General features: G+C 43.6%; 1 protein-coding gene across 1 annotated transcript; it reads right to left on the bottom strand.

Moving 5' to 3' along the window:
- Window positions 1-15,299: 15,299 nt before the first annotated feature.
- On the bottom strand, window positions 15,300-17,791 carry KBTBD7 (kelch repeat and BTB domain containing 7). Its single transcript, XM_033947432.1, has one exon. It carries the CDS (start codon window positions 17,494-17,496, stop codon window positions 15,607-15,609), a length of 1,890 nt encoding a protein of 629 aa, XP_033803323.1. The 5' UTR covers window positions 17,497-17,791; the 3' UTR covers window positions 15,300-15,606.
- Window positions 17,792-27,910: the final 10,119 nt, after the last annotated feature.

Genomic DNA, 27,910 nt, shown 5'->3' with positions numbered 1-27,910 from the left:
ATCATTTAAAAATAAATTAAAAAGCACTGGTCCTTGGTACAGACCCTACAGTTTAGTGTCATTTGCAAATTTAATCACCTCACTCGCCGTTCCAATTTCCAGATCATTTAAAAATAAGCTAAAAAGCATTGGTCTTTGGGACAGACCCTTGCGGCACTCCACTATTTATTCTCCTCCATTGAGAAAAATGACCATTTAACCCTACCCTCTGTTTTCTATCCGATAACCAATTCCTAATCCACAACTGAACTTTGCCACTTATCCAATGACACTGTAATTTTCTCAGGAGCCTTTCGTGAGGAACTTTATCAAAAGATTTCTGAAAATCTAGATACACTATATCAACCGGCTCACCTTTAACCACATGTTTATTCACACATAGAGGAAGGTTAAACAGGGTTTTATAAGAAGGGAGCTAAACACTGGTCAACAAGCATTTTACTCAGTGGCGTACCTAGGGCACATCATTTTTTGTTACACCTTCCCCCCCCCATCTGTATGAAAAACATAATTTTTAGTAACAATCCAAACGTCACACAAGAGTATACCTAGGAAAAGGCAGCATTTTATATACTGCAGTGAGCTGTACATCAGTACACCCATTGTAAAACTAAACAAGCCAGACTAGTACAGATCAATCCTGCAGTCAATCCTAACAGAAAACCATGTCTTTCGAACACACAGAACAACTTCGCTTAGTATGGAATATGTAATCACAAACTAACTCCTCCCCCTTTTAAAAAACTGTAGTGTGGTTTTTAGCCATGGTGGTAGAATTCTGAGCATCAGAGCTGCTACCATCATGGCTGGCGCTAAAAAATGTTGCACAGTTTTGTAAAAGGGAGGATAAAATAGAAATACATAGACAAAGGTTAAATTGAACCAGCAAGAAGCTGGACTCTGCATACAATGCAACACCACAGAAACAGTGACACATGTCTCCTTAAGCAATAAATAAATAGAAAATTTTTGTTCTACCTTTGTCTTCTCTGGTTTCTGCTTTCCTCATCTTCTTGTTACTCTCTTCCTTCCATCCACTGTCTGCCGTCTTTCTGCCCCTATATGTCATCTCTCCTTCTATGCCCCTTCCAGAAACTGTATGCCTTCCCCTTCCATCTCTTTCACCCCCATTGGTCTGGCATCTCTCTCCTCTCCTTCCCTCTCCCACACCTCTCCTCTGCAATCCCTTTTTTCCCTCATTTTCCTTTTCAATTTATTTTCTGCATCTGTCTAGATACTTTCTTACTACCCTCTCATCAATTACCTTTTTTACTGTCTACCTACAGCTCGCTACCTCTTTCCCTCACCCCCTCCAGTATTTCACTAACTCAATCCTTCCCCCCCATCATGTGCCCTCCTTTTATTTATCCCCTCCTTCCATCATGTGCCCTCTTTCTCTACCCCTTCCATCTAGTACCTTCTCCTCTCTGTGTCCACTTCTATCCAGCATCTGCTCCCCTCTTTCTCTCCTCCCATTTTCTTCCTGCATTTGCTCCCTTATCCCTCCCTTCCACACTTCCATCCAGCATAGGCTCCCCCTCTACCCTCCAATGTCTGCCCTTTCTCTCTCCATCTTCAATTAGCATCTACCCCCTTTATTTCCCTCCAATCCAATTCCATCCAGTATCCTTTCCCCTTATGCCTCTCTCCCCTTTCCCTGCACACCAATTCCATCAGTACCACCTACCTCCTTTCTCTCCCTCCACCACTCTTCCATACCAGAAGTCATAGAAACATAGAAGATGACGTCAGAAAAGGGCTACAGCCCATCAAGTCCTGCTCCCTTCTCTCCCTTCATGCAGCAAGGTCCTGCGATGACTGTAGTTGCCTGCTGCCGGTCCACCCCACTCCGACGTACTTGTTCTGGAGCAGAGTCGGCAGCTGCATCTGCCGCAACTCCCTGCATCTCCAACATAACTTACTTCTTCCGGAGCAGAGCTGTTAGACGTACTTATCGTGGGACCTTCCTGCACTCAGCGTGGCTGCCGACTGCTCCAGAGCAAGTACATCGGAGGGGGTGCACCGGCAGCCACGCTGAGATGCAGGTCTTTTTCAACAGTAGGGCAGGACGTTCCGGACCCGGACAGCTATGCACTCCCCTAGGGCGTGCACCCGGGGTGGACCGCCCCTCCCTCCCCTTGGTACGCCACTGAAACACTGGTCAATAAGCATTTTGCTACTGGAGTTCTGTCACCTGTATCTTAACAAGGGCCACATGCTGACTCTAAATCTGAAAACAGTTTTCGTCTATCACATCCTGTTTTTATGTTATGCGTCAGTTGGTGTTTATATCATTTTCGTCAATAACACTACTGTGAAGTGTCAGTATTTTACTGTTTCTGTAACACAATATTGCATTTTAGGATAGCTCATCAATCACATATACCAGTAATTTGAAAGTTTATACTAAAAAGTGATTGATCTGCTTTTTCTACCTGTGAATTTTTATATTTTGTTTGTTTTTATCTAAGATATTATAATTATGAACAGACGAGGTTGTGTTAACTATCCTGATAATTTCTGTTATATCTGCGGACAATTTACTGCTACGTTTGGTTTCGAGAAAAGTGAAGCCAAAATTAAAGAAGGTATTTATGTTGGACCCGAAATCTGTGAACTGATCCTTAATGATGTGTTCAAACAGAAGTTGAACCCAGCTGAATCAGCAGCATGGGAAACATTTGTGCTGGTTGTTCAGAATTTTCCTGGTAATCACAGATCAGAGAATTATGCTGAGCATGTGGAGAACATGCTGCAGCAGATCAGCTAATGGGTGCCAGAATGTCACTTAAAATGCATTTTTTACATTCTCACCTCAACTTCTTCCCACCCAATCTTGATGATGTCAGCGATGAGCATGTGGAAAGATTTAATCGAGATATCAAGGTGATGAAAAGCAGATATCAGGGAAAGTTCAAGTCCAATATGATGGGAAACTATTGTTGGTTCTTGCAAAGAGAGACAAATGTACAGTACAAGCTAAACTAAACTAAACCTTAAGTTTATATACCGCATCATCTCCATGGTAGAGCTCAGCACGGTTTACAAGAACTTAAAAATGAGAAAGTGTAGGAAAAGGTTTACATAAGTTTATAAGTTGAGTGGAAAAGTAAGGGAAAAAAGAAATTACATGTTAGAGAAGAGCCAGGTTTTTAGTTGCTTGCGGAATAAATGGAGGAAGCTCAGGTTCCGCAGCGGGATGGTAAGGTCATTCCAGAGACCTGTGATTTTGAATAGAAGTGATTTTCCCAGTTTACCTGCGTGGAGAATACCATGTAGGGAGGGGAAGGATAGTTTTAATTTATGAGCGGTCCTGGCGTAAAAGCAAGTGTCTCAAACATTTCTGAACATGCTGACATCACTTTTGTGTGAGTTAAGAGAGGTGTAAATATACAGTGGAACCTTGGTTTACGAGCATAATTTGTTCCAGAAGCATGCTCGTAAACCAAAATACTCGTATGTCAAAGCGAGTTTCCCCATAAGAAATAATGGAAACTCGCTTGATAAGTTCCCACCCCCCTACCTCCCGCCCCCGAGGCCAGCGGTGCTGCACTCCAAGAATCTTGGCGAGAGGGAGAATTAGAAGGCCTTGAGCATGCGCAGATGCATGCTCAAGGCCCGGCAGAGGCAGGAAGTTCTTCAAGCGGCACCGGCACGTCCTGTGCGTGCCGGTGCCAGACGGGGAGTAAGTTTCAAGTTGTTCAGGCAGGGGGGAGTGATGCCGATTCTCGGGAGGGGGGGTGCTCGCAAATCGAGTCAACACTCGGTTTGCGAGACAAGTTTTGTGAGAATGTTTTGCTTTTCTTGCAAAATACTTGCAAACCAGGTTACTCGCAAGCCGAGGTTTGACTGTATGCTGTAACATGTCTCCTTATTGTCTTTGTGTTTGTTTTCTGAGTAAACTTCTTAACACAAGTTTGGTGGGACACAGTTCATACTTGCAATATTGTGCCGATATGGCAAACTGTCTAAAAAAAATCAGTAACGCGTATCTCAGAAACCTGACATTCTAGCTGAATTTCAATTACAGATCTGAAATCAGCGTCATTAAATTAACTAAGAACACTTCTTAAGTTCTCAGTAGCAAAGAAAAACTTTTTTTGTTGTTGACCAGTTTAATGATAAAAGATCATAGTCTTAGAGCAACAACTAGAAGAGACAGTTAATTTAAGCTGGGTTGTCTTGTTTGGGGAAGAAGTGCATTTTTAGGAGTTTTCTGAAATGCATGTAAGAGGTTGATGTTCTGACCAGTTGACTCGATTCAAAATCTTTGGAAGCTGCTTGGTAGGGTAGGAGTCTGTTGATGAATCTCTTGTGGGTGCAGCCTTTAATTGAAGGGAAGGCAAAGAATGATTGAAGACAAGTGGATCGTCCAGGTTTGGAAAAAGAGAATTGATGAGATAGTTGGGCAATAGACCATATAGAGCAGGGGTGTCCAACCTGTGGCCCAGTGAAGTATTTTGTGTGGCCCAGGTCGAGGCGATGCAGTGTTTTCCTTTGCTGCCCCTGGGTGTTTACTGTCTTGCCGGCTCCCTCCTGTGTCTTACTGCAGCGTTTGCATGTTTGTGCGGCCCCATAAACATTTTTTTTGGCCAATGCGGCCCAGTGAAGCCAAAAGGTTGGACACCCCTGATATAGAGCTTTATAAAAAAGACATCTGAATTTGAAAAGTACTCGGCTCTCAGTTTTCAGTCAATGAAGTTTGTGGTAATAAGGTGTGATGTGATCAAATTTGTTCAGGTTGAATATAAGCCTTACTGCAGTGTTTTGAATAACACTTAGTTTCCGGAAGTGCTTATGTAGTCCTGCTAAGTAGATGATGCTTAGGACTAGCGATTGGACTAGGAGTATGAAAGGTGCCTGATCAAAGTATTTTCTGATGGATCTGAGTTTCTAGAGTATGCAGAATTTTTTGCATGTGACATGGTTGACGTGGGCAAACACGGGCAGTTGTCTATCTGGATGCACACCCAGGATTCTAATTGTGGGTGAGATGGGGAAGATGGTTCCCCTTAGGATTATGGAGTTTATTGAAGAGTTGTAGGTTGTGGCTAAAAATAATTTTGTTTTCTCGGTTTTCAGTTTTAAAGTGGGACATCCAATTTTCTATTGTAGATAGGATGGTGTCTATTCTGTGTATTTCTGTGGGTATCAGACGTGTGACAGGGAAGGCAATTGTAATATCATCAGCATAACTATTAGATTACTAAGTTGATCTCCTAAGGAAGCAAGGTAGATGTTGAAGAGCGAGGGTGACAATGGGAAGCCTTGTGGGATGCCACAGTCACTGGTCCATGTCGTAGATAGTGTGTCACCAATCTTGACTTGGTAGCTGTGAGATTTCAAGAAGCCTTTGAACCAGTTTAATACATTTCCTGATAGTCCGTAGGCATCTAGGCAGGATAGCAGCAGGTTGTGATTCAGAATGTCAAAAGCGTTGCTGAGGTCCAGTTGGAGAACAAGCACGTTTAGACTCTTGTTTAGTAGGTTGTGTAAATCAGTGATAAGAGATGCAATTACCATCTCGGTACTAAATGAATGTCTGAAGCCTGATTGGCAGTCATGAAGTAATTGAAAGTGTTCTAGGTGATTCATTAATTGAATTTGTACTAATCCCTCCTTCAATTTTATGAAACATGAAATTAGTGCAATAGGACTGTAGTTATTAGGTTGAGAAGTGGTACTTTTTTCTTTCACGATGGGTCTGATAATGATGTGCTCTCTTTATACTGGGAATTTTCCTTTGTTTAGTATGTCTATTAGCCAGTAGAGATCTGCCAGGAACTTATCTGAGGCTTTAGACATAAGAGTAGGCAGGCAGGGATCAATGGGAGAGTATGTTTGGGCATATTTTTTAATTGAAATTGAGACCAGGTTGGATCATATTGGCTCTGGGTGCAGGAATTCTTTTATTCAATATGTTAGTGAGGTTGGAGGAGTGGCTTATGTTGAGGGGAGGCTTTTGCGGTTTGTATTTTGTATTAAAAATGGTGGGCGAGGGAATTGGCAGAGAGAGGGAGGTCGTGGAAGGGGCTGGTTAGAGGTGCAACATCAGTCAGGTTGTTAACTAGTTTGAATAGCTCCTTTGAATTGAGGCCATGCTGATTTATTTGGGAGGAGTACTATTTTTTATGTTTCTCTTTCAGTTGGAATTTGTATTCTCATGATTTCTCTCTCCATTTCAGTTTAATGTCTTCTTCTTTCCTCTTGATCCAGGCATCTTACTTCATGTTTCAGTAAATGCAACTCTTTGTCAAACCATTTGCCTGATTTCCTCAGGCATTTGAGTTTAAGCCATTTGGGTGCAAGGCGATTTAGAGTGTTTTCGCTGAAAGAATCCCAAGCAGTGTAGAAATCATCTAATGGATGATCAGCAAATTTAGTGTCATAGCTTTTCTAGAAGGTGGCCTTTTTAATTGGTCCTCTGGTTAGAATTGCGCTTGGAGATCTTGTTTTGTTAGTTTAGGATTGAAGACAGATAAGCTTAAATTTGAATATGTAATGGTCTGAAAAGAGTGATTGTTGCCAGTTGCATTTTTTATTATTGCTATTTGTGTTGGGGAAGAAGGTGAGTTCCTTTTTAGGATTGAGGCCTGGCGTTCATTTTGAGAAAAATCGCGCTATTGGCTTGTGGCCAGCCTTCGGAAGAGAGGAGAGCGATTTGGAAGAGCAGGCCATTGGGATGGTATGCCGGATGGCTCACCTGCTCAGGATTTAAACAAGTTTTGCGTATCGTGCCTCCCCTCACGGCCCTAAGGCGGAAAGATCACACAGATGCCAGACGATTTGCCTGCTTGGGATTTAACAAATCTGGAAGGCTCAGCGGGAAAACTTTCCAATTTTTAAAAATCTCCCACTCTCCTTTGGATACACCATTCTTTTCTACTTGCTGCCGGAGTCTGAGGAACCCCTCGGGCATGGGAGAGCACTCCGCCCATCACCGAAGCTACAGCCGCTGAGCCAGCTGGAAGGCTCAGCAAGAAAATTATCCAGTTGTAAAAATCTCCCAATTTCCTTTGGCTCTGCCATTTTTTTTCTACCTGCTGCAGGTGTGACTGAGGATCCCCTCAGGTGTGGGCGAGCACTCCGCCCCTCTCTGACACTACAGCTAAGCCAGCTGGAAGGCTCAGCGGGAAACCCCTCCAATTTTAAAAAATTTCCCACTTTCCTTTGGCTCTGCCTTTCTTTCTACTGGCTGCCGGTGCGACTAAAGATCCCATCAGGCATGGGAGAGCACTCCGCCCCTCACCGACGCTACAGTTACTGAGCCAGGCCGCAGCGCACATGGAGCATGGCTGGCCATCCGACAGCCATCCACCGCAAACGAGGAATGAATCCATCCCATCCTGATCTGGGGAAGCCATCTGGAGCAAAAATGAAGCTCCTAAGTATAAAAAAATATAGTTTTATTGAAATCGGGAAAAATCCAAGATGGCTGCCACAGGTGCTGATTTTGCAATAAAATAGCCATGGAAGAAACAAGAATCACTAAAAAAAATATGGCGATTTGGGGATTTTAGAGGTGGAGAGGAGTAGAGCATGAAGGGAAATTACCCTAAACCCCTTTTTAAGACTCCCCAAAATCATTAAAAACAAGCTATCAGTCTGTTACTCACTGTTCCATGTGCTGTATAAGAGAAGCTGCAGGCAATGCTGGAACTAGCATATAGGAAGATCTAAAGCCTCAGAAAGCTGGATTTCAAGTCTTCTGACTGCTCCACTGGCTCTACCACCACTGTCTTGACCTCTGTCATCCTCGGATACGTGGCTTAAACACCACAGAGGTATGCAGTCCAGCTCCACAGAACCGCTCAGCCTGAGCTACACTCACAAGTGACTGAACCTGGGGTGAGTTAGCTCCCGATCTGACTTGCAGGCTATCTAGGGGGCTTACTGCAGAGCAGGGAACCCTCCAGAAGCAGATAGTCTCCAACAGTCTGCGATCTCCCACCGCAGGGAACCTCCACAGCACGAGGGTAAAACTGCAAAAGAAAATTCTTAAAGACAACAAAAGTAACACGAGCAGAAAAGAAAAGCTCCTACAGGCTGGCTTGTAGGAAGACAAAACTGGTGTCCAAGGGGCATGATCCAGGGTATGCTATCAGAGGGAGGAGTTAAGACTTCAATCATCTGAGGCTTCCTACAGTTCCTGGCGGAAAGGGATACAGAATGCACTGGTCCAGGAATAAAAGAGGATTGTACAAGTGTATTTTTTCCCTCAGAGAATAGTTAAGCTCTGGAATGTGTTGCCAGAGGATGTGGTAACAGCAGTTAATGTGGCTGGTTTAAAAAAAAAAGGTTTGGATAAGTTTATGGAGTCCATATAGTCTGCTGTTGAGACAGATAATGGGGGAAGCCACTGCTTGCCCTGGTTCGGTGGCATGGAATATTGCTACTATTGGGGGTTTTGCCTGGTGATTGTGACTTGGATTGGCCTCCATGAAGACGAGATACAGGGTTAGATGGATTATTCTTATGTTCTTATTTAGTTAACACTTATGTATTAGGACTCCTGAAAGCTTATTAGCCAAAGCACAACCAATGTTGGGTCCACTTTCAATCAAGTTGTTGCAGTTACAAATATAGGTTTCAAGCATGCTGGTTGGTCATTCCCACTGCCTTTAGTTTCTGCTCAATTTATTGCAGGAGTATTTTGGTTTGTTTCCCTCCTGGATCTTAATAATTAATGTATTAAATCACAACATTAATCCCAATTAATGTACAGCCCTAGCTTTTATCAGTTAATTAAAATAACATCAAATGTGGCCTTAGGTTAAGGTGGTCAAGTCAAGAAAGGAATAATAATAGGCTCCAACAAACTTAAGAACTTTAAACAAATACCATCACAAAGTAAGTGAACCTTTAATAAAAATGTGAATATTTGTTAGTGGTCAAGTTTGTACAAGTCTCAGTAAGATCTTTCAGTACTACATAAAACAAGGCAAGTGCATCATGCTTTGGAAGGAGTACATACATTTTTAATTAAACACATCAAAAATGTATTTCACTAACACTTGGGGCAAATATTTAAACATCTATAATGAATGAGTCTCCTGTAAGACTAAGAAAAACTTTTGAACTCTATAAAGGTTACCTGGTGGCACAAGGAAGAACCTCCAGATAACACGTTTAAGTGTATATATGGACTCCTGTTCAGAAAATATATAATTATTACTAGATCAAATCTTCTTCCCTCAAGGGTGGCTGGGGATGCTGCACAAGGCAGTCAGATGACCTATGATAAAGGGCTCAGAAGGAGCTCCAATGAATGGCTTCCAACCTCAGGCTCAAAAGGACTTACCGCAGGGCATATTGAGGCAACCTACTATAAGTTTCAAATGTGTGTGTGCTACCCATGCACTAAAAAATATTTATTTTATGGCCAAAGGGAAGTAGCTGGAGCAGAGAGTGGGTGTTTCTGCGCTAAACAGTTAAGTCAGCAATCGTCGCTAAACCTGTTTTCACAGCTTTAGTGACGATCACTATTACTGACCCGATGCACAAAATGGCCCACCATGTTTTCCCCCCCTCGATCGTCCATTTTCCGATCCGGCATGCAAATTAGATAAAACTCCATGCAAAATACCCAAGCGATTGATGCACTAACATTGCTTGGCTATTCCAAATGGGGTTTTAGCGATTGTAAAATCCAATTGGGCTAAACCTTTTCAATGGCACAGATATTTTGTATCAATCACCCCCCCACCAATCATCACCTACTCCCTCCCACCCCAAAAGGCAGGAGGGATACCCACTCCCTCCTGCCACTGGAGGCCCCCCCTTTGTACCTTATAAGTTGGGAGCAGGAGGGTTGCTCAGTCCCTCCTTCTCTGAGGCCGCCAATCTACAATGCCGGACCTTCCCCTCCCCAGTGCATCATGTGATGCACAGGGAGGGGCCTAAGGTGCAGGAAGTCCTTCGTAGCAGAAGGGAATAGGCAACCCTCTTGCTGTTTTGCCGTGGGAGGGGAGGGAGGGAGTGGCATCCCTCCTGCCATTTTTAGGGGGCTTGGAGGGGAGGGGACGGTGGCTTGGGGGTGCCTGGCATGAGGACGGGGCTTCTTTTTTTTAATGGGACAGATTGTGCGTTAACACACACATCTGTGCCATTAAAAAAAAATCCCTAACAGCAGCAACAGGAGGTTGTTTCCCCTGTTACTGCTGCTAGAGCTCTACACATATGTCAATTGCTCACTGAGCAATTGATCAATCACATTTGCGTGCAAATCATTTGCATGCAAACTTGATAGCACATCAATCATTGCTGGAGAATCAGCCAACAGCGATCAAGTCGGTATCTTTAGTGCATCTAGCCCTTAATACATTGGCATTGTCATATGCTGATTAGCGCATAAGCCCTTACCACCTACAAAATAGGTGGCAGTAAGGACTTATGTGCTAATTTTTGTTAATGGCGGCACTCTAATGGCAACATCAATGTAAGTCAATTAACAGATGTAGCGTGAAAACATTAATGTTGCAATACCAGTACCTGTCTCTACTGCAGGAACTATTTATATACTAAAACATTGCTCAAAGCAACCTCATAGACTCAACAAGCTCTCTGATTTGTTTTTTCTCCTGACGCAGTGAGCTTTGCCTGCGAAACAAGTGGCCCTTGTTGAGATTCTTTCAATAGAACAGTTTTTGTAATTGCAGACGAGAGTGAGGATTTTACAATGGACAGAGAGGTGTGATAAGGTTCTTTTTTGTGGACTGAGGCCAGGATTCTCAAAAAACGGTGTTAAACAATGGTCTGCTAACGCAGCCGTTTTGATAGCGAATTTAAAAAAGCGAGACATTCTCAAAAATTCACGCATGCATGAGGTCTGTGGACAGCAGTGAAGATTTGCTAAATTTACATGTGCCCATCGCTGGTGATAGCAATGGGCATATGCGCTGAAAAAAACACGAAAAGAAAAAACAAAACACAACAGCGGAAGAGATGGTCAATCTCTCCTGCTGTGAACCAAGATCCCTCTCCCCTCCTGGCAGCAGGAGAGTTGTCCATTCTCCCCTGCTGCCATACGACACCCCCTCTGACATCTCTCCCCTTATCTCCATGTAGATTTGTGACCTGAGGGATGCAGATTCCCTCTACCTAGCTGGCCCATGGAAAGCAGATACAACTTTTCCAAATGAATTTTTTATCCAATTAGCTGTTCTACAAAGACTTTATGATACTGGGTGAAGTAAGTATCAGCTGTTTCAATCCAATCACCCTATTCACAAACAGCAATTTACAGAAAAAGCCAAGAATATGGTGCAAGTACAGTAGAATTTCAGCAAAACTGAACAGCATACTTGTACTTTTCTGACTGAAGATTAGACCAATACTTACCCCCCCCCTTTATCAAACTGTACTGCTAAGCGGCATGTGCTAAATACTGAGCTGCCCATTCTATTCCTATGGGCAGCTCAGCATTTAGTTTGCACTGTTCAGCGGCGCAGCTTGCTAAAAAGGGGGTTAAGTAGGTCATTGATATTAAACTATTCAAAAGAAGAACAAAGATTTAGGATGCCAGATACTAGACACATTCAAAGCAATTTATGGCTGAATTCAGCAAATTGATAACTTAGGCTTGGCTTTGTTCTATTTCTTGTGAAATTTGACTTTGTCCTAAAAACTGACACTCAAATTTTAGGACGGTTGTACATACTGTAATATATTCTTGCATGCAAGATTTTGTTGGTTGTTATGGGGTTAATTTTCTGCAGATGTTAATATTTACAAGGAAAAAGTAGGGCCACAGCAGCCAGCATCTCATACTTGAATAGTAAAAAAACCCCAACAACTTATGCTCCATCTTTCTCAATACTGCTGTCTACAAAGCAGTGTAGAAGAGCACTAAAAATGCATGCATTAAACTACAAAGCAGTAGAATCATTTAAAAAAGATCCTAGGTAATACATTCTCTGCAAGAACTGTTAAATTATTATGTTACAATATTTAGGGCTACTAGGGCCACTAAGGCTTATTTCCCCATTCTGGCTTTTTGGGAAAATACCTTTGATGGATGAAGGCCCTTAGTTTTAACTTTCAGCAAAAGGAGAAGATGCTATGCTGGTTCTACCACTGTTTTAGAAAACAGTACATTTTAAACAGAGGGCATACTGATCTGCACCAGAGGCTATCCAGTCATACATTTTATTTTCTAAAGACATTTGAATGAGTGAGAAACACTTTTTGCAAAAGATTTGCTGCACATACCTCCCTCTTCTACGAAATTGCGCTAGCAGTTTCTAGTGCGGGGAGCTGCACTGAATAGGCCATAGGAACTCAATGAGCGTCAGGAGCAGCATGGGCCATTCAGCACGGCTCTCTTCGCTAGAAACTGCTAGCACAATTTTGTAGAAAAGGGGGATAGTCTACTTCAAATTTCAGCATTGCTTCAATACTACCTTAAAATGGGTAAGGAAAATATTTAGTCTAGTTTCAAAAGGCGAAAGTTGTGTTTAAAGTTTTGTTCAGGACATTATTTTCAGAAAGGAGGGTAGGTTATAGGCCATGATGCACCACATCCATCTCTAAATCACTACACCATTTTGCCTATAGAAAGTGTTTATACAAGAGCTTAATTAAATGAGAATTCTGAGGCGGAGACAATTATTTCTGCTGTTTTCTTACCTACAATTCCCTCCAAACAGGAGCAGTAATAAAACAAAAAGCTCACTCTTAAGCCAGACTGTGATGGGCATAACAGTTTGAAAGACGTTATGATTAAGAAAACACAGGGGGAAATGTTTTACCTATTTCTAATGCTGCCATTTAGCAGAAGTTCAAGATGTATAAGTTGTGTTAGAATATCTCTTTTAGATACTTCATACAGCCTGAGGTAATCATGGCCCTCCCTCTCTAAGCACAATTTAGTCTTTCTTCTGTAAATACAACTGCATACTAAGGCACCCTGAGTTGGTGATAATTCCATATAAAACAAAGTAAGGCATGAGGATAAGTGATATTTCTTTCACTTATGCCTCATGACTTGATACACAATTCCACTTTAGTTAGTACAATCATAGTGGTGATAAGCACCTTATTTATTTTCATAGACTCTCTCAACCACAGCCCATCAGTGACCATGATCATCTTGACAAGATAATGCAGTTGTTTGCTATTGCCTTATGCAGTTCACAGCACCTAGTATTCCCTGGTCACTCATACTGACCAGACCTGATCCTGCTAAACCTCTAAGGTCTGATGGGTTTAAGCTCACACAAGGAAGTGCTGCTGGGAAACTAAATTACTACTAAATACATTTTACAAATTTGTTACCATTGTTAATAACTATCATCTGGCAAAAGGCGATATATCATCTAAGAACACTCATTCTGTCTCAAACATTAATGTAACCATTACGATTTTTAAAAGAACAGATGATTCACTCAAAACCATCAGTAACTTAACTGCTCATATCTCCACAAATATGCATTATAATTGCTGAAAATAGACAAATTGAAGTTTTCATACATGGCTGACAACTCCTTGCACTGCAAAATTTTCTACCCTGAAACCACTTGAACTTGACCATTATTATAAAAGTTATCAATGCTTGACCATATATTCCACATAAAATGATCAGTAAATTTAACTAAGGCCCTCTTTTACTAAGCTGTGGTAGAGCAGTGTTTCTCAACCTGCATACCCTAGGGCAGGGATCTCAAAGTCCCTCCTTGAGGGCTGCAATCCAGTCGGGTTTTCAGGATTTCCCCAATGAATATGCATTGAAAGAAGTGCATGCACATAGATCTCATGCATATTCATTGGGGAAATCCTAAAAACCTGACTGGATTGTGACCCTCAAGGAGGGACTTTGAGACCCCTACCCTAGGGGTTACACGGGCTGGCTGTTGGGAGTACATGGGCTGGCTGCCTCCTGGGATCTCTCCCTGTCTCTCCCACCCACTGAAACCACAGCCATGTCCAATTTCTCCCTGCCTCCCCGCCCCACCCCTGAAACCAACCATGCCACCCAACCCCCCCCCCCCCCCCCCCCCCCCCCCCCCCCCCCCCCCCCCGATGTTGGAGAGGAAATTCCAGGCCAGCCAATCGCTTCACGGCTGGCCCGGAACTTCCTCTCCGACATCAGAATTGACGTTGGGGTGAAGGCTTGTGGGGCCAACCGCTTGTGCAGTCGATGCATGCGCCTGGACCATCCCTGTTGCTGCGTTGGAATCAGTGGTAAGGAGGAATGGAGTGTGTAAGGGGTGGGGTGGGGAAGCAGGGAGGAAGAAAAAGTTTAAGGTTGGGGCAGGGAATGGAGTGTGTTGGGTGGCAGGCAGGGAGAGAGGAACAAAAAGTTGAAGGGAATGGTGTGTGTTGGGTGGCAGGGGGCAGGCAGGGAGAGGAAGAAAAAGTTGGACTCATGGAGGGACAGAGAGAGATGTTGGTTGGGGAATGGAATGAGATCTGGAGGAGAGGAAGCAGGCAGGAGGAAGAAAGAAAGAAATATTGGATGCAGTCAGAATGAAGTGCAACCAGAGACTCATGAAATCACCAGACAACAAAGGTAGGAAAAATTTCATTATCAATTTAGTGATCAAAATGTGTCAGTTTTGATAATTTATATCTGCTGTTTTGCGCTATGTTTGTCTATTTTTCTATACATGTAACTGAGGTGACATTGTATATTTAAAGTCATCTGTCTTGACCTCTTTGACCCCCCCCCCCGAATATAAATAATTCATATTTTCTGAGCGTAGTGTGCTTTGTTTTTTTAATTTTGTGGTTACTATTATATTATATTGTGAATATATGAAAAATGGATGAAAGAAATTGCATTACAATTAGTACTATTATTATGGGGGTGGAGTCAGGGGCGGAGATTGGGAAGGGGTACTCAGTTGACATTTGTTAGGCTTAGGGGGTACTTGGCTTGAAAAGGTTGAGAAACACTGTGTTAGAGGGTTCTACCGCAGTCTGGGGCGTTTAAATGCTCCTAAGCTCATAGAATTCTATGAGCATCAGAGCATTTAGCGCTCTGAGCTGTGGTAGAAACCTCTACTGTGGTTTAGTAAAAGGGGGGTAAGTAATCATAAGCTAAGTCATAGAGAAAGATGCTAGGAACAACTAAAAAATTGCCCAAGCATATAAAAGAAATGTTTACAGAAATCTAAAAATACCATATTAAAAAAAGAAGCTCCACAATTCCTTTGGCCATTAAAATTGAGAACACTATGAGGCATTTTTTTCAAAGCACTTAGACATAAAAAGTTCCATAGTAACCTATGGAATTTTGTAAAACTAATTGCTTTGAAAATGAGCCCCTATGGCAGTAAAGAAACTGAGGGATATTTTAATCAATGCAAGAAAAAGTGACTTTTAATTACCAACAGGGTAATTTTGCATAGCACAAACTATAAAAAAAATTAAACTCTGAACTCAGAACTCAATTTTACCATAGTGACTTATTAAATAAGCTTCCTTTCATAAATCTAAGAAGATCCTAAGAAAGTACTTATTTTTATTATTAGCTTAACATCTATCTTGGTACTGATCTGAAAACCTCAACATGAGAAAATAATGTTCAATGTTTTAGATCCCAATCATTAGGTGTCTTATTCCAAAAACAATCTTCTATGATGAGTAGGACTTGTGGCACCACTCTCAGTATGCACCAAGCGTGTGTATACAAGACCGTGGTCCAGGGGCTGGGTGCCAATTCTCATCATCTGAAAAAGAACTTGAGCTGCCGGATTCTGAGTCCAGATCACTGAAGCCATCCATGGCCCAGTCTGCGCTTGATTCGCTACGCACATCATCCTCCTCAGTGATGAAGCTCTGTCCTGGCTCCAGACGAGAAGGATAAACCCGTGCAGATAGGCAAATGAACCCAGAGTCATAATGCAAAAGGCCCAGCATAGTGCCCACATTAACCCAACGGTTGGTGGCCACTTCGTACTCATGCACCGTGACCCTATTTTTCTTCCATTGTGGTGTTGTGCAGGTGATGAGCAGCAGCTTGTTGCCATGCCGTACAATCTGATAGTTGTGGGTGTTGTCATCCACAGGAATATTACAGATCAAGCGCCACTCACCACGGGCGGGGCTATACACTTTCACAACAGGGACATCACAAATGCAATAGATTTCATCATTAAACACACAAGCCTCCTGAAAGTCACTTCGTTTCAAGGAAGCACAGTTCAGCCAGCGATTCCTGCTAGGGTCATAGCATTGCATCCTCTTACTATTTACTGCATACAGGTAGTTATTTACAGTGACCAGCTCAAAGGAGCAGAAGGAGTGTAAAAGTGGGGCTACCAAAGTCCACTGGTTTCTTTGGACACTGTAGCATTCAACCTCTTTCAACTTGGCCCCTGAAGAAGGGTCACGGCCCCCTAGGATGTAGATGTGCCCATTGAGGTAGGCCAAATCCATACCCTCCCTGCAGAGTAGCCTATTAGCCAGCTGCTGCCAACTATTTTTCAAAGGGCTGTAGACCCAAAGCTGGTTGCTGGGCTGTGTTGCCAGATAGATATCATTGTCTGGCGAGATACAGATAGCAGATGATGTGACTGCCTTACTGTTCGCTAGGCTATTGAGGGGCGACGGCATGGTATAAATGTCACCAGAATAAGGATCATAGCACAAGAAGGGTTCTTTGCGGTGTCCAAAAAATATGACCATCTCCTTGGCCAGCATACCAATCCTAGGTGGGAGAAGGCTCTTGGGGATTCCTGGCTGTGAGTGCCCATAGAGGGACTCCAGAACACCCTGCACATAGGAGAGACAGTGCTTGCGAACAAAACCTTTAGCCTGTAGTGCCTCTAAATCTGGCCGGTCCTGGGGAGTGAAAAGGTGCCAGCGCACACACTGAAGCAGTTCTTGTGCTACTGGTGCCCTCTCCCGCAGCCGAGCTTCGATCCAACGTACAGCCACCGTACACACCTGCTGCTCGTTGTCTAAGTCCAGATCATCAGAACGCAGCAGTTGTTGCATCTGCGCCAAGCTCAGTTCACAAAGCTCCTCACCTAACTGCTGGAAATGGCGCGCAGCAAAGGCCAGAGCACGCCCAAGCAGGTCCATATCCCCGAAAGCTTCAGCGAGGCGCAGAATGCCCGCGCAGTTGGCCGACTCTAGGCGGCGTGCTAGGAAGTCCGCACAAGCTCGGCGCACATAGCCCAATTGCAACATATCGGCGGCGGCATAGAGACGCTGCACATTGGCTTCACTCACAGCCACGCGCCCCGTGTAGCAGTACTCGATGATAAGCGCCATGGAGGCCGCGTCCATATCGTGCAGCGTCACTTTTTGCTGTTTACTTTCCGATAGGCCGCCCGTGAACATACTACGGAAGTAGGGGCAAGCAGCGGCCAGAACGTTGCGATTACAGGAGAAAAGGCGGGCCCCCTCTCCGGCCTCCCTGCCACCCAGCACTTCGATAGTAACATCGCAAAGCAGTCGCGAGTCGTAGAAGGCCTTGAGTTGCGCCAGCAGTGTGGCGGCGTGGTTTGGGTCCTCTAGCTCCTCCGGCCCCGAGAAAAAGTCAGCCATCGCCTTATCTCTTGAGGACGGGAGGGTTATAACACGCCCGAAGGCTTGGCCTCAACGGCTACCGCACACCGGGGGAAGGAACGGAGGGTGTGTCGTTTCTTCTCAGCCTTGACAGCCGCCGGTGCAGGCGAGTCGCGCAGAAGTAACGTCACAAAATTTGCGCCTCTTACTTTCTTGGCGGGTGGTCGTGTACCTTTCTACGGGTTCCCTTGAGGTACATGGTTCCTCTCAAATGCTTTCCCTTTTTAGGCTTTCAAAGTTGTGAGACTAGTAGTATAGGGAGGATTTTTTTTCCAGAGTAGGGGCACAAATAAGTGGTTTCAGAGCTGCCAGTTATCAATTCGTGTGAAAGTTTTCTCACTCATCAGTTTCAGTACCCGTCCACCGATCTTGATCACTGCTTTCATGAGAGGCAAGCCTTAGAAAAGTAAACTAAGATGTTCTTCCACCAAGAATAAATCTGAACACGCCATCATCCTACCTACTGCTTCCTCTTGCCCTTTTCCAATTACTGTACTTCAAATTCATGTGCTGTAATGTACATACTTTTAACTACAGGATGGAAAAAAAATTTCATCTCAACACATGTACCCAAATTGCTCCCCACTTTGTATTCCTCCAAAGAAAACCCAATATTAGTTAATGCTGCCTTGATTCATTTGAAAAGCAGTACTACACTTAAATCATTCTATATTTATATCCAGGATACACATCTCCCTCAGTATTCGCGGGGGATAGAGGCAAAGCCGGACCGCGAATATCTTCTTGTCCGACTCTGACCCACCCCTCCTCCCAGCATCCCAGCCTTACCTGGTGGTCTAGCAGGCTTTCGGGGCAGGATCAATCTTCCTACCCTCTTGCCCCGTGCAGATCACCAATAGGAAATGACTGCCGTGAATTCCCGTAGTCTCTTGAGACTATGACGGGAGCTCATGGCACCCATTTCCTATTCGCGATCTACAATGGGCATGAGCGTAGGAAGATTGCTCCTGCTCCGAAAGCCTGCTAGACCACCAGGTAAGGCTGGAGAGAGGCGGGAACATGTTAAACTATGGGGGGAGGTTTCCCCCTCCCCCCAAAAAATCACAAATATGTGAAATCGCGAGTGTCGAAACCCCAAATGGGGAGGGGGAAATGTATATAATGTGACCATACAACCCGTTGTGAATGGGACCATCCTGTTTATAGATCACCTGTCCTGTTGTGCCCGAGCACAGTTTCAGGACACTCTTTCTGAAAACAGGACATTTTGGTGTCCTGAAGCTGTGCGCGGGGACAACGGGACAGGGAATCTAAAGCAGTGTTCTTCAACCGCCGGTCTACAAAAATGTCCTGCCGGTCCATGGAGATCAGGGGGGCCCAATAAACTTGCCTGCAGCAGTGCCAGTAGCATCAATGTAGCAATTCAATTAGGCAGCTTTGGGGCTTTTGCTGAGTGGCAGCCCGCGTCTGATGATGCAACTTCCTCTTTCCTCAGAGGTGGATGCGACCCATCAAAAGACCCAAGGCTGCCTAATTGAATCACAGCGCTAACGGTACTGAGAGTTGCTGGTAGGGCGGAGGGGAGAACAGGAGGGACAGACGAATCCCCGCTTCCCGGTACCGGCTCTGCTCTTGCAAACCCACCTGTTCCCTTCTGCTGGCAGCAGTGGGCAACATGGCCTGGGACCCCAGTATTGCCCATTACACACTGGAGGATGAAGCCGGCCTGCACTTTTCCCTGGCTAGAATCCTCAACTACACTCCCTGGTGACCATAGCTTATAATTCAAAAAATGCCATGTCCGAGGGAGCCACATGTGCTGGGAGGGCTGCAATTGCCCACAAATGACAGCAAATAGAGTCAACCTGCAGATGCACACTAAATCTCACCCTTTGCCCCCCTCCCACTCCCCACCCCATTAGAGCTTCTTTCAGATCGCTGGCCTTTAGCTGAGCTCACATCCAATAAGATGCAGTGAGAAAGTGGTGAGCAGGATGTGAGACGCTCAAAATGTAATTTGTTTGAACTGGAACTTCTCTCTTTTGCACTAGGGTCATTGCAATGATTGACCCAGACCACAAGTCACATAACTTGGCTCCTTTTGGAACACCACAACAACCAAGACCCCTGAGTGTGGTCATCTAGGCATAACTTCCATGGAATGACCACAAGTACATAGACCCAGACCTGTGCTCCACTAATTTGGGACCAGGCATTTTGACCCAGAAATTGTAACTGAAGACTGTTGCAGTTGCCATTTGATCAACTGGCTAAACAGCCTTCATCTGCCAGTGTCAAGGTATCACATCCCCATTGGGAATGTGTACTGGGGAGTTAACTCTGCCCTCTAAAGCAGTGTTCTTCAACCACCGGTCCACAAAATAATTATTTTATTTCCACCAGTCTATAGCTGTAAAAAGGTTGAAGAATACAAATCTAAAGATAATGCTTCTCCCTGCTTTGCTGACACAGCAACACAGCAGATCAGATGCGTGCAGCAGTGACTGCACAAGCCTTCTTCCCCCATCCCCCCCCCCCATCAATTCTGACATCAGAGAGTAAGTTCCAGGCCAGCCAATTGGTGCCTGGCTGGCCCAGAACTTCCTCTCCAATGTCAGAATTGACATGGGGGGGGGGGAGGTTTGTGCAGTCGCTGCACCCCCTTGGCCTGTTGCTGCTGTGGAGGCGGCAGTGGCTTGGGAAGTGAACATCGTACAAGCTCCTTTTTGCATTTCTGTCCTCTGCCAGCTGCAATTGTCTAGGACTGTCCACAATGCCAGTTCCTGGAGCGCTTCTGAGCACTTATACTTCCAGGGCCAGTATTTTCCACTGCAGCTTGATGGCTCCATCCCCTCTCTGTCCATCCTACAATCTGTAGGGGAATTTTCTGTGATGATTTGGTGGTGTCACACAACCAGGAGAGCTAGAGAAAAAGGGTAAAGAGCAAGTCAGGCATTCCTGTGTGGCAGCTGCCATGTTATGTGTGTTATGTTTGGGAAGGGGAGGGAAGAGAGAAAGAAAGAAAAGGGGGGCAGGGAAAGAAAGGATGCACAGTCAGAAGGAAGTAAAACCAGAGACTCATGCCATCACCAGACAACAAAGGTAGGAAAAATGATTTTATTTTCAATTTAGTTATCAAAATGTGTCAGTTTTGAGAATTTATATCTGCTGTCTATATTTTGCACTATTTTTTCTGTAGTTGTTACTGAGGTACATTGCATATTTTAAGTCATCTGCCTTGACATCTTTGAAAAAACCCAAAATATAAAAGATAATTTATATTTTCTCTGTGTACAAGGATGTCACACAACTAGGAGAGCCAGAGAAAAAGGGCAAAGAGCAAGTCCGGCATTCCTGTGTGGCAGCTGCCATGTTATGTGTGTTATGCTTGGGAAGGGGAGGGAAGAGATAAAGAAAGAAAAGGGGACAGGGAGAGAGCAAGAAAGAAAGGATGCACAGTCAGAAGGAAGTACTGCCTTGGATGGCGGCGGCCTGCAGCACAATGATGTGATTGAATCTAGTGACTTTGGTCAGAGGGCTCCCTATGAGAGTCTTAGACTGGGTGACCGTTTACAGAAGCGAGTCTTTCCGGCTGGGGGGGGGCAGTCTGCAGGGCTGCCTCGGCGCACGGGCAATGGTCTGCCCTCGAGAGCAGGTGGTCGATCAATCGCCTGAATCTGTGGGCGATTCAGCTGGCCCTGTTACGCTTTCAGAAGTGTCTTCATCGTCAAGTTGTCCAAGTGTTCCCCAACAATGTGATGGCAGTGACCTATGTCAACTGACAGAGAAGCACCAAGAGTCCACTCCTGAGCCTGGAAGCTCGGATGCTCTTTTCCTGGGGGAAAAAGCATCTGGTGGCCTTGTCTGCAGCTCACGTGGCGGGCATAGATAACGTTCAGGCAGACTTTCTCAGTCAATAGACCCTGGACCCAGAAGAATGGTGCCTGTCCTGACGAGCGTGCCAGTCCATACTGCGGTAGTGGGGTCGTCCATCCCTCAATCTGATGGCGGACGCCGGGAACCGGTAGGCAGACATATTCTTCAGCCACCGCAGAGAGGTCAGCAGCGAAGGGTTGGACGCCCTAGTACAGCCTTGGCCTACGATAGGGCGCGTTCAGCGCTGGGTGGCTTCTCACATGGGCCAGAAGATGATCCTGGTGGCCTTGGACTGACCAAGAAGGCCATGGTACACAGACCTGGTGCGGTTGAGCATATATAGGGGTCTGCGTCTTCCCTACCATCCACGTCTTCTCACGCAGGGTCCCATAGCGCTCCAAGATCTGGACCTCTTTGGTCTTATGGCTTAGTTCTTGAGCACGCAGCATTGACAGCCAGGGGCTATTCGTCTGTGGTCGTCGCTGCGAAATTCCACGGTGACAGCCTATGCAAAAGCCTGGAGGTACTTCCACACTTGGGTGTGAGAGGGTTCAAGTGGATCCCTTGGTCCCTTCCATGACACAGGTCCTAGGCTTCTTGCAAGCTGGCATTATGAATGGACTTGCAGTCTCTTCACTACGTGTTCAGATTGCGGGACTCTCATGCTTGGGTCATGCTACTCTCAGGGGTTCTCTGGTGTCTTACCGGATGTTGCTCGCTTCTTGCGGGGAGCAGGGAGGCTGCAGCCTTCTTTGCGGCTACCTTGTCCGACATGGAATTTGATCCTGGTTCTCCACTCGTTGGCTCGTCCACCTTATGAACCCCTGGTTCTAAAAGATTTCACCATCAAGTCTGTTTTCCTTGTAGCAGTCGCTTCTGCACGTAGGGTATCGGAGCTTCAAGCTCTTTCGTACAGACATCCTTTTCTCCGCATCATGGATTCTGCAGTCCTCTTAAGGACTGTGCCTTCTTTTACATAAGAACATAAGAATAGCCTTACTGGGTCAGACCAATGGTCCATCAAGCCCAGTAGCCCGTTCTCACGGTGGTCAATCCAGGTCACTAGTACCTGGCCAAAACCCAAGGAATAGCAATATTCCATGCTACCGCTACAGAACAAGCAGTGGCTTCCCTATGTCTTTCTCAATAACAGACTATGGATTTTTACTCCAGGAACTTGTCCAAACCTTTCTTAAAACCAGCTATGCTATCCGCTCTTACCACATCCTCTGGCAATGCATTCCAGAGCTTAACTATTCTGAGCGAAAAAATATTTCCTTCTATTGGTTTTAACAGTATTTCCCTGTAACTTCATCCAGTGTCCCCTCGTCTTTGTAATTTTTGACAGAGTGAAAAATCGATCCACTTGTACCTGTTTTACTCCACTCAGGATTGTGTAGACTTCAATCATATTTCCCCTCAGCCGTCTCTTTTCCAAGCTGAAGAGCCCTAACCGTTTTAGTCTTTCCTCATATGTTATGCCTATGGCCAGGGGGTAACTGAAACTCAACATACTACGTAATATGTCTCCTCAAGTCTGCTTATCTGACCTGGGTGTTGCCAAGACAACATCAAAAGGACAGTAAAACCAGATGGGAAACTGATTTAACACCTCCTTGACCTGAATGTTGTCCAAACAACATCAAAAGGACAGTAAAACCAGACGGGAAGCTGATTTAACACCTCCTTGACCTGAATGTTGTCCAAACAACATCAAAAGGACAGTAAAACCAGACGGGAAGCTGATTTCTGCAACACCTCCTTGCTTATATGACATCCTGACTTCCTTGACCTGAGTACTGTCCAAACGAAGAACAAAAGACCAGGACCGGGTGTGCCGGAATCATAAATAAAGAACGCTGGTTACTGCAGGACCAGCTGTTTTTAATATGAACTCAGCAGTTTTTCATCCTATATAAGAACGGAATTCTGCCCCTAACATTAGAATCCAAGACGTCTAAAGGGATAGTCTCCCGTGTCCACCCACCTATCAATTGCAGGGATTCCCAATTGTGAAGATGGTCGTTGCCTGGGATTACGGTGATGCTATTTTATTCATATATATATATATATATATATATATATATATATATGATCAGTGACACTCAGAAAAGCACACAGACAATATAAAAGCATAAACAATAACCCTTTATTATATATATAGTCGAGCGTCATGCGACCTGAATAATTGCCCCTCATATTTACTAACAAATGCCTCCCCCAAATTTAGAGCTTGCCTATTGAAATGGATCCAAACAACACTCACGGAAGGCCAATTCCCACAAGACCTAGGAGAAATCATAATCACTCCAATACTGAAAGACCACAAAGGACCAATAGACACCCCTTCCAACTACCGACCCATAGCCTCTATTCCACTATATGTTAAACTAATAGAAGGTCTGGTTGCCCAATACCTCACCAACTACCTTGAAGACCACAACCTACTCCACCCAACTCAATCAGGGTTCAGATCCAACCACAGCACTGAGACACTGCTAGTCTCCCTTCTAGATACAGCCCGACAACACCTTAGCAAAGGAAGAAGGATGCTGATAATTCAACTAGACCTCTCAGCCGCATTTGACCTGGTTGACCACAGTATACTTCTTCAGATATTAGAAGCAATAGGGATCTCAGGCGGAGTATACAACTGGTTCCAAGGATTCCTCAAAACAAGAACATACAGAGTAAAAACAAAAGATCTAATATCGGAAACCTGGACCAATCCCTGCGGAGTACCTCAAGGTTCACCACTCTCACCCATGCTCTTCAATGTCTTCATTGCCTCCCTTGGTACCCTATTAGACAAACTCGAAGTAACCTCATTCAGCTATGCAGACGATATAACCATACTCCTTCCCTTTGACTCACAAGACCCCACTACAACAGATAACCTGGTAAAAACCCTAGAAATAGTGGAAAACTGGATGACAGAACACAAACTGAAGCTCAATCCAGACAAAACTAAATTTCTACTGCTTGAAAAAGACAAAACCCCTTCGATAACTGAACTAGAAATAAAAACCACCAAATATCCTATACAGACCACTCTCAAACTCCTTGGAGTAACAGTAGATAGATGCTGCACTCTTCAGGTGCAAATCAACAAAATCACACAAAAAGCATTCTTTACCATGCGCAACCTTCGCAAAATTAGAAAATTCTTCGGCAAAGAACAATACAGACTCATAGTTCAATCCCTAGTCCTAAGTCTACTGGACTATTGCAATATCCTCTACCTTCCTTGTCCCACCTACCTAATAAAACAACTACAGACTGTCCAGAACACTGCCCTCAGACTGATCTATTCCCTTCGAAAATTTGACCACATCACCAACGCCTTCCTAGATTCACACTGGCTTCCAATACAAGCCCGCATCCAATTTAAGCTATATTGCATATTATTCAAAACATTAAACGGAACGGCACCCTCTCACTTAAACAACCGCCTAAATAGGAACCTCTATTCCAGACAAAGGAGAACCCAGTCCCCTTTCTCCTACCCCCCTTATAAAGGAACTAAGCGCAAAAAGATGTACGACAACCTACTAGCAACACATGCAGCTAAATTGGACCCCTCCATCACCAACCTACTGACAGCTTCAACTGACCTCAAAGCTTTTCGAAAAGAAATCAAAACCATACTATTCAAGAAATTTATCCTAATTTCCTAACCCCACTCTTCTCCCCTCTCTCCCCTTCTTAGGATCCTCCCTTCAAAATGTGATTTAGACCTAACGCCTTTAACTGTATTCCTCTTCCTGAAAACGTCCAGCTATCGTTTAGATGTATTAGACCCAACGCCGTTAATTGTATTCCTATTCCTGGAAATGTCCAGTTATCTTTTTGTTGTAATCCGCTTAGAACTGCAAGGTACAGGCGGAATAGAAGTCATTAATGTAATGTAATGTAATGTAATGTAATATATATATATATATATATATATATATATATATATATATATATATATATATAATAAAGAGAGGAGTTCCATCCCCTTTACCATCTTGGTTGCTCTTCTTTGAACCTTTTCTAGCACCACTATATATCTTTCTTGAGATAAGGAGACCAGAATTGAATGTAATTCTCTAGGTGAGGTCGCATCATGGAGCGATACAGGGGCATTATAACATTCTTAGTCTTGTTAACCATCCCTTTTAAAATAATTCCTAGCATCCTGTTTGCTTTTTTGGCCGCCGCCACACATTGGGCGAAAGGTTTCATCGTACTGTCTACGATGACACCCAGATCCTTTTATTGGCCGCTAATCCCCAACGTGGACCCTAGCATCCGGTAACTGTGATTCAGGTTATTCTTCCTAATGTGCATCATTTTGCATTTGTCCAAATTAAATTTCATCTGTCATTTGGATGCCCAGTCTTCCAATTTCCTAAGGTCCGCCTGCAATTTTTCACAAGCCGCATGCATTTTAACAACTTTGAACAGTTTAGTGTCATCTTCAAATTTAATCACCTCACTCATCGTTCCAATTTCCAGATTATTTATAAATAAGTTAAATAGCACCAGTCCTAGTACAGACCCCTGCGGCACTTCACTGTTTACTCTCCTCTATTGAGAAAAATGGCCATTTATAACCCTACCCTCTGTTTTCTATCCACTTACCAATTCCTAATCCATAACTAAACTTTGCCACCTATCCCATGACACTTTAATTTTCTCAGGAGCCTCTCATGAGGAACTTTATCAAAAGCTTTTTGAAAATCTAGATACACTATATTAACCAGCTCAACTTTATCCACATATTTATTCACACCTTCAAAGAAGTCAAGCAAATTTGTAAGGCAAGATCTCTCTCGGATGAACCTATGATGACTCTCTCATTAAATCAAGTTTCAAGTTTATTAAGATTTGTTATCTACGTAATATCATATATTTCAATGCGTATAACAATTTGTTAAAAAAAGGGGAGGACAAGACATTAGATACAATTTCTATACGTTCTGAAACAAACTGGTACAAAAGGCAAGAGGGATGAACTACAATCTTTAAAGAAAGAAAATAAACATTTAGGGAAGAACACATATAGTGGGAACACATAAAAAAAAAAAAAAGAATAATTTGGTGACCTGCTCGAAAGATTAATTATTAAAACGAGTATGTTTGTCTATGTATTCCACAATTTTATTTTTTATAAATTGTTTCTACCATTTTGCCTGGCATTGAATTGAGGTTTACCGGTCTGTAATTTCCTGGATTTCCCCTGGAGCACTTTTTAAAAATCGGCGTAACATTGGCCACACTCCAATTTTCAGATACTACAGACAATTTTAGGAACAGGTTACAGATCACTAACAGCAGGTCAGCACGTTTGAGTTCTTTTAGTACTCTGGGATGTATACCATCCAGTCCTGGCAATTTATCACTTTAACTTGTCAGTTTGGTCTTAGTACATCTTCCAGATTCACCAAGATTTTTCTGTTCCTCCACATCACCACCCTTGAAAACCATTTCTGGTTCAGGTAGATCTTAAAAATAGTATATAATACTGCTCATACTGGACAATACATATCTGTATTAGAGGCCCAACATACTTGAAGGGCTCTGGCCTCAGAATCGGAGCCTACGCACAGCAGTGAATCACAAACTGAGAAGATCCGTGTAGTTAATACAGCTCCTGCTCCAATCATTGGCCAGTAATTTAATCTTTTTTTGAAAAAATTTTTATAAAGCAATTTAATGAAGCTAAAACCCTTTCAACTTTAAAGGGGTATTATACATATGTAGTAGCCAGGATTTGAAAAAAATGTGAGACCAAAAAGACTTATCTCAGAACTTGACTTGTCTTTATACCATGTTCAGTCACCAGTGTCTAATTTGCCTAATTTGGGCAAATTAGACACTGGTGACTGAACATGGTATAAAGACAAGTCAAGTTCTGAGATAAGTCTTTTTGGTCTCACATTTTTTCAAATCCTGGCTACTACATATGTATAATACCCCTTTAAAGTTGAAAGGGTTTTAGCTTCATTAAATTGCTTTATAAAAATTTTTTCAAAAAAAGATTAAATTACTGGCCAATGATTGGAGCAGGAGCTGTATTAACTACGCGGATCTTCTCAGGTTGTGATTCACTGCTGTGCGTAGGCTCCGATTCTGAGGCCAGAGCCCTTCAAGTATGTTGGGCCTCTAATACAGATATGTATTGTCCAGTATGAGCAGTATTATATACTATTTTTCTGATTATATTATATGCTGCTGAGGTAACTAGTTTCAGGTAGATCTTACACATCTTCTTCCGTAAAGACCAAAGCAAAGAATTCATTCAGTCTTTCCGATATGGCCTTATCCTCCCCGAGCACCCTTTTTGCTCCTTGATCATCCAACGGTTCCACAAATTCCCTTCACAGGTTTTCTGCTTCTGATGTACCAAAAAAAATTATGAGTTTTTACCTCTTTTGCAAGTTTCTCTTCATATTCTTTCTTAGCTGTCTTTATCAATGCTTTGCATCTAACTTGCTAGTACTTTGTTTCTTATTTTCTTCATTCAGATCCTTTTTCCATTCTTTAAAGAATGTTTTTTTGGATCCAATAG

Source organism: Geotrypetes seraphini, chromosome 6, assembly GCF_902459505.1.
Source record: "Geotrypetes seraphini chromosome 6, aGeoSer1.1, whole genome shotgun sequence".
NCBI lineage: Eukaryota > Metazoa > Chordata > Amphibia > Gymnophiona > Dermophiidae > Geotrypetes > Geotrypetes seraphini.
The sequence above is the reverse complement of the archived record's forward strand: the minus strand, read 5'-3'. Positions and strand labels throughout refer to the sequence as shown.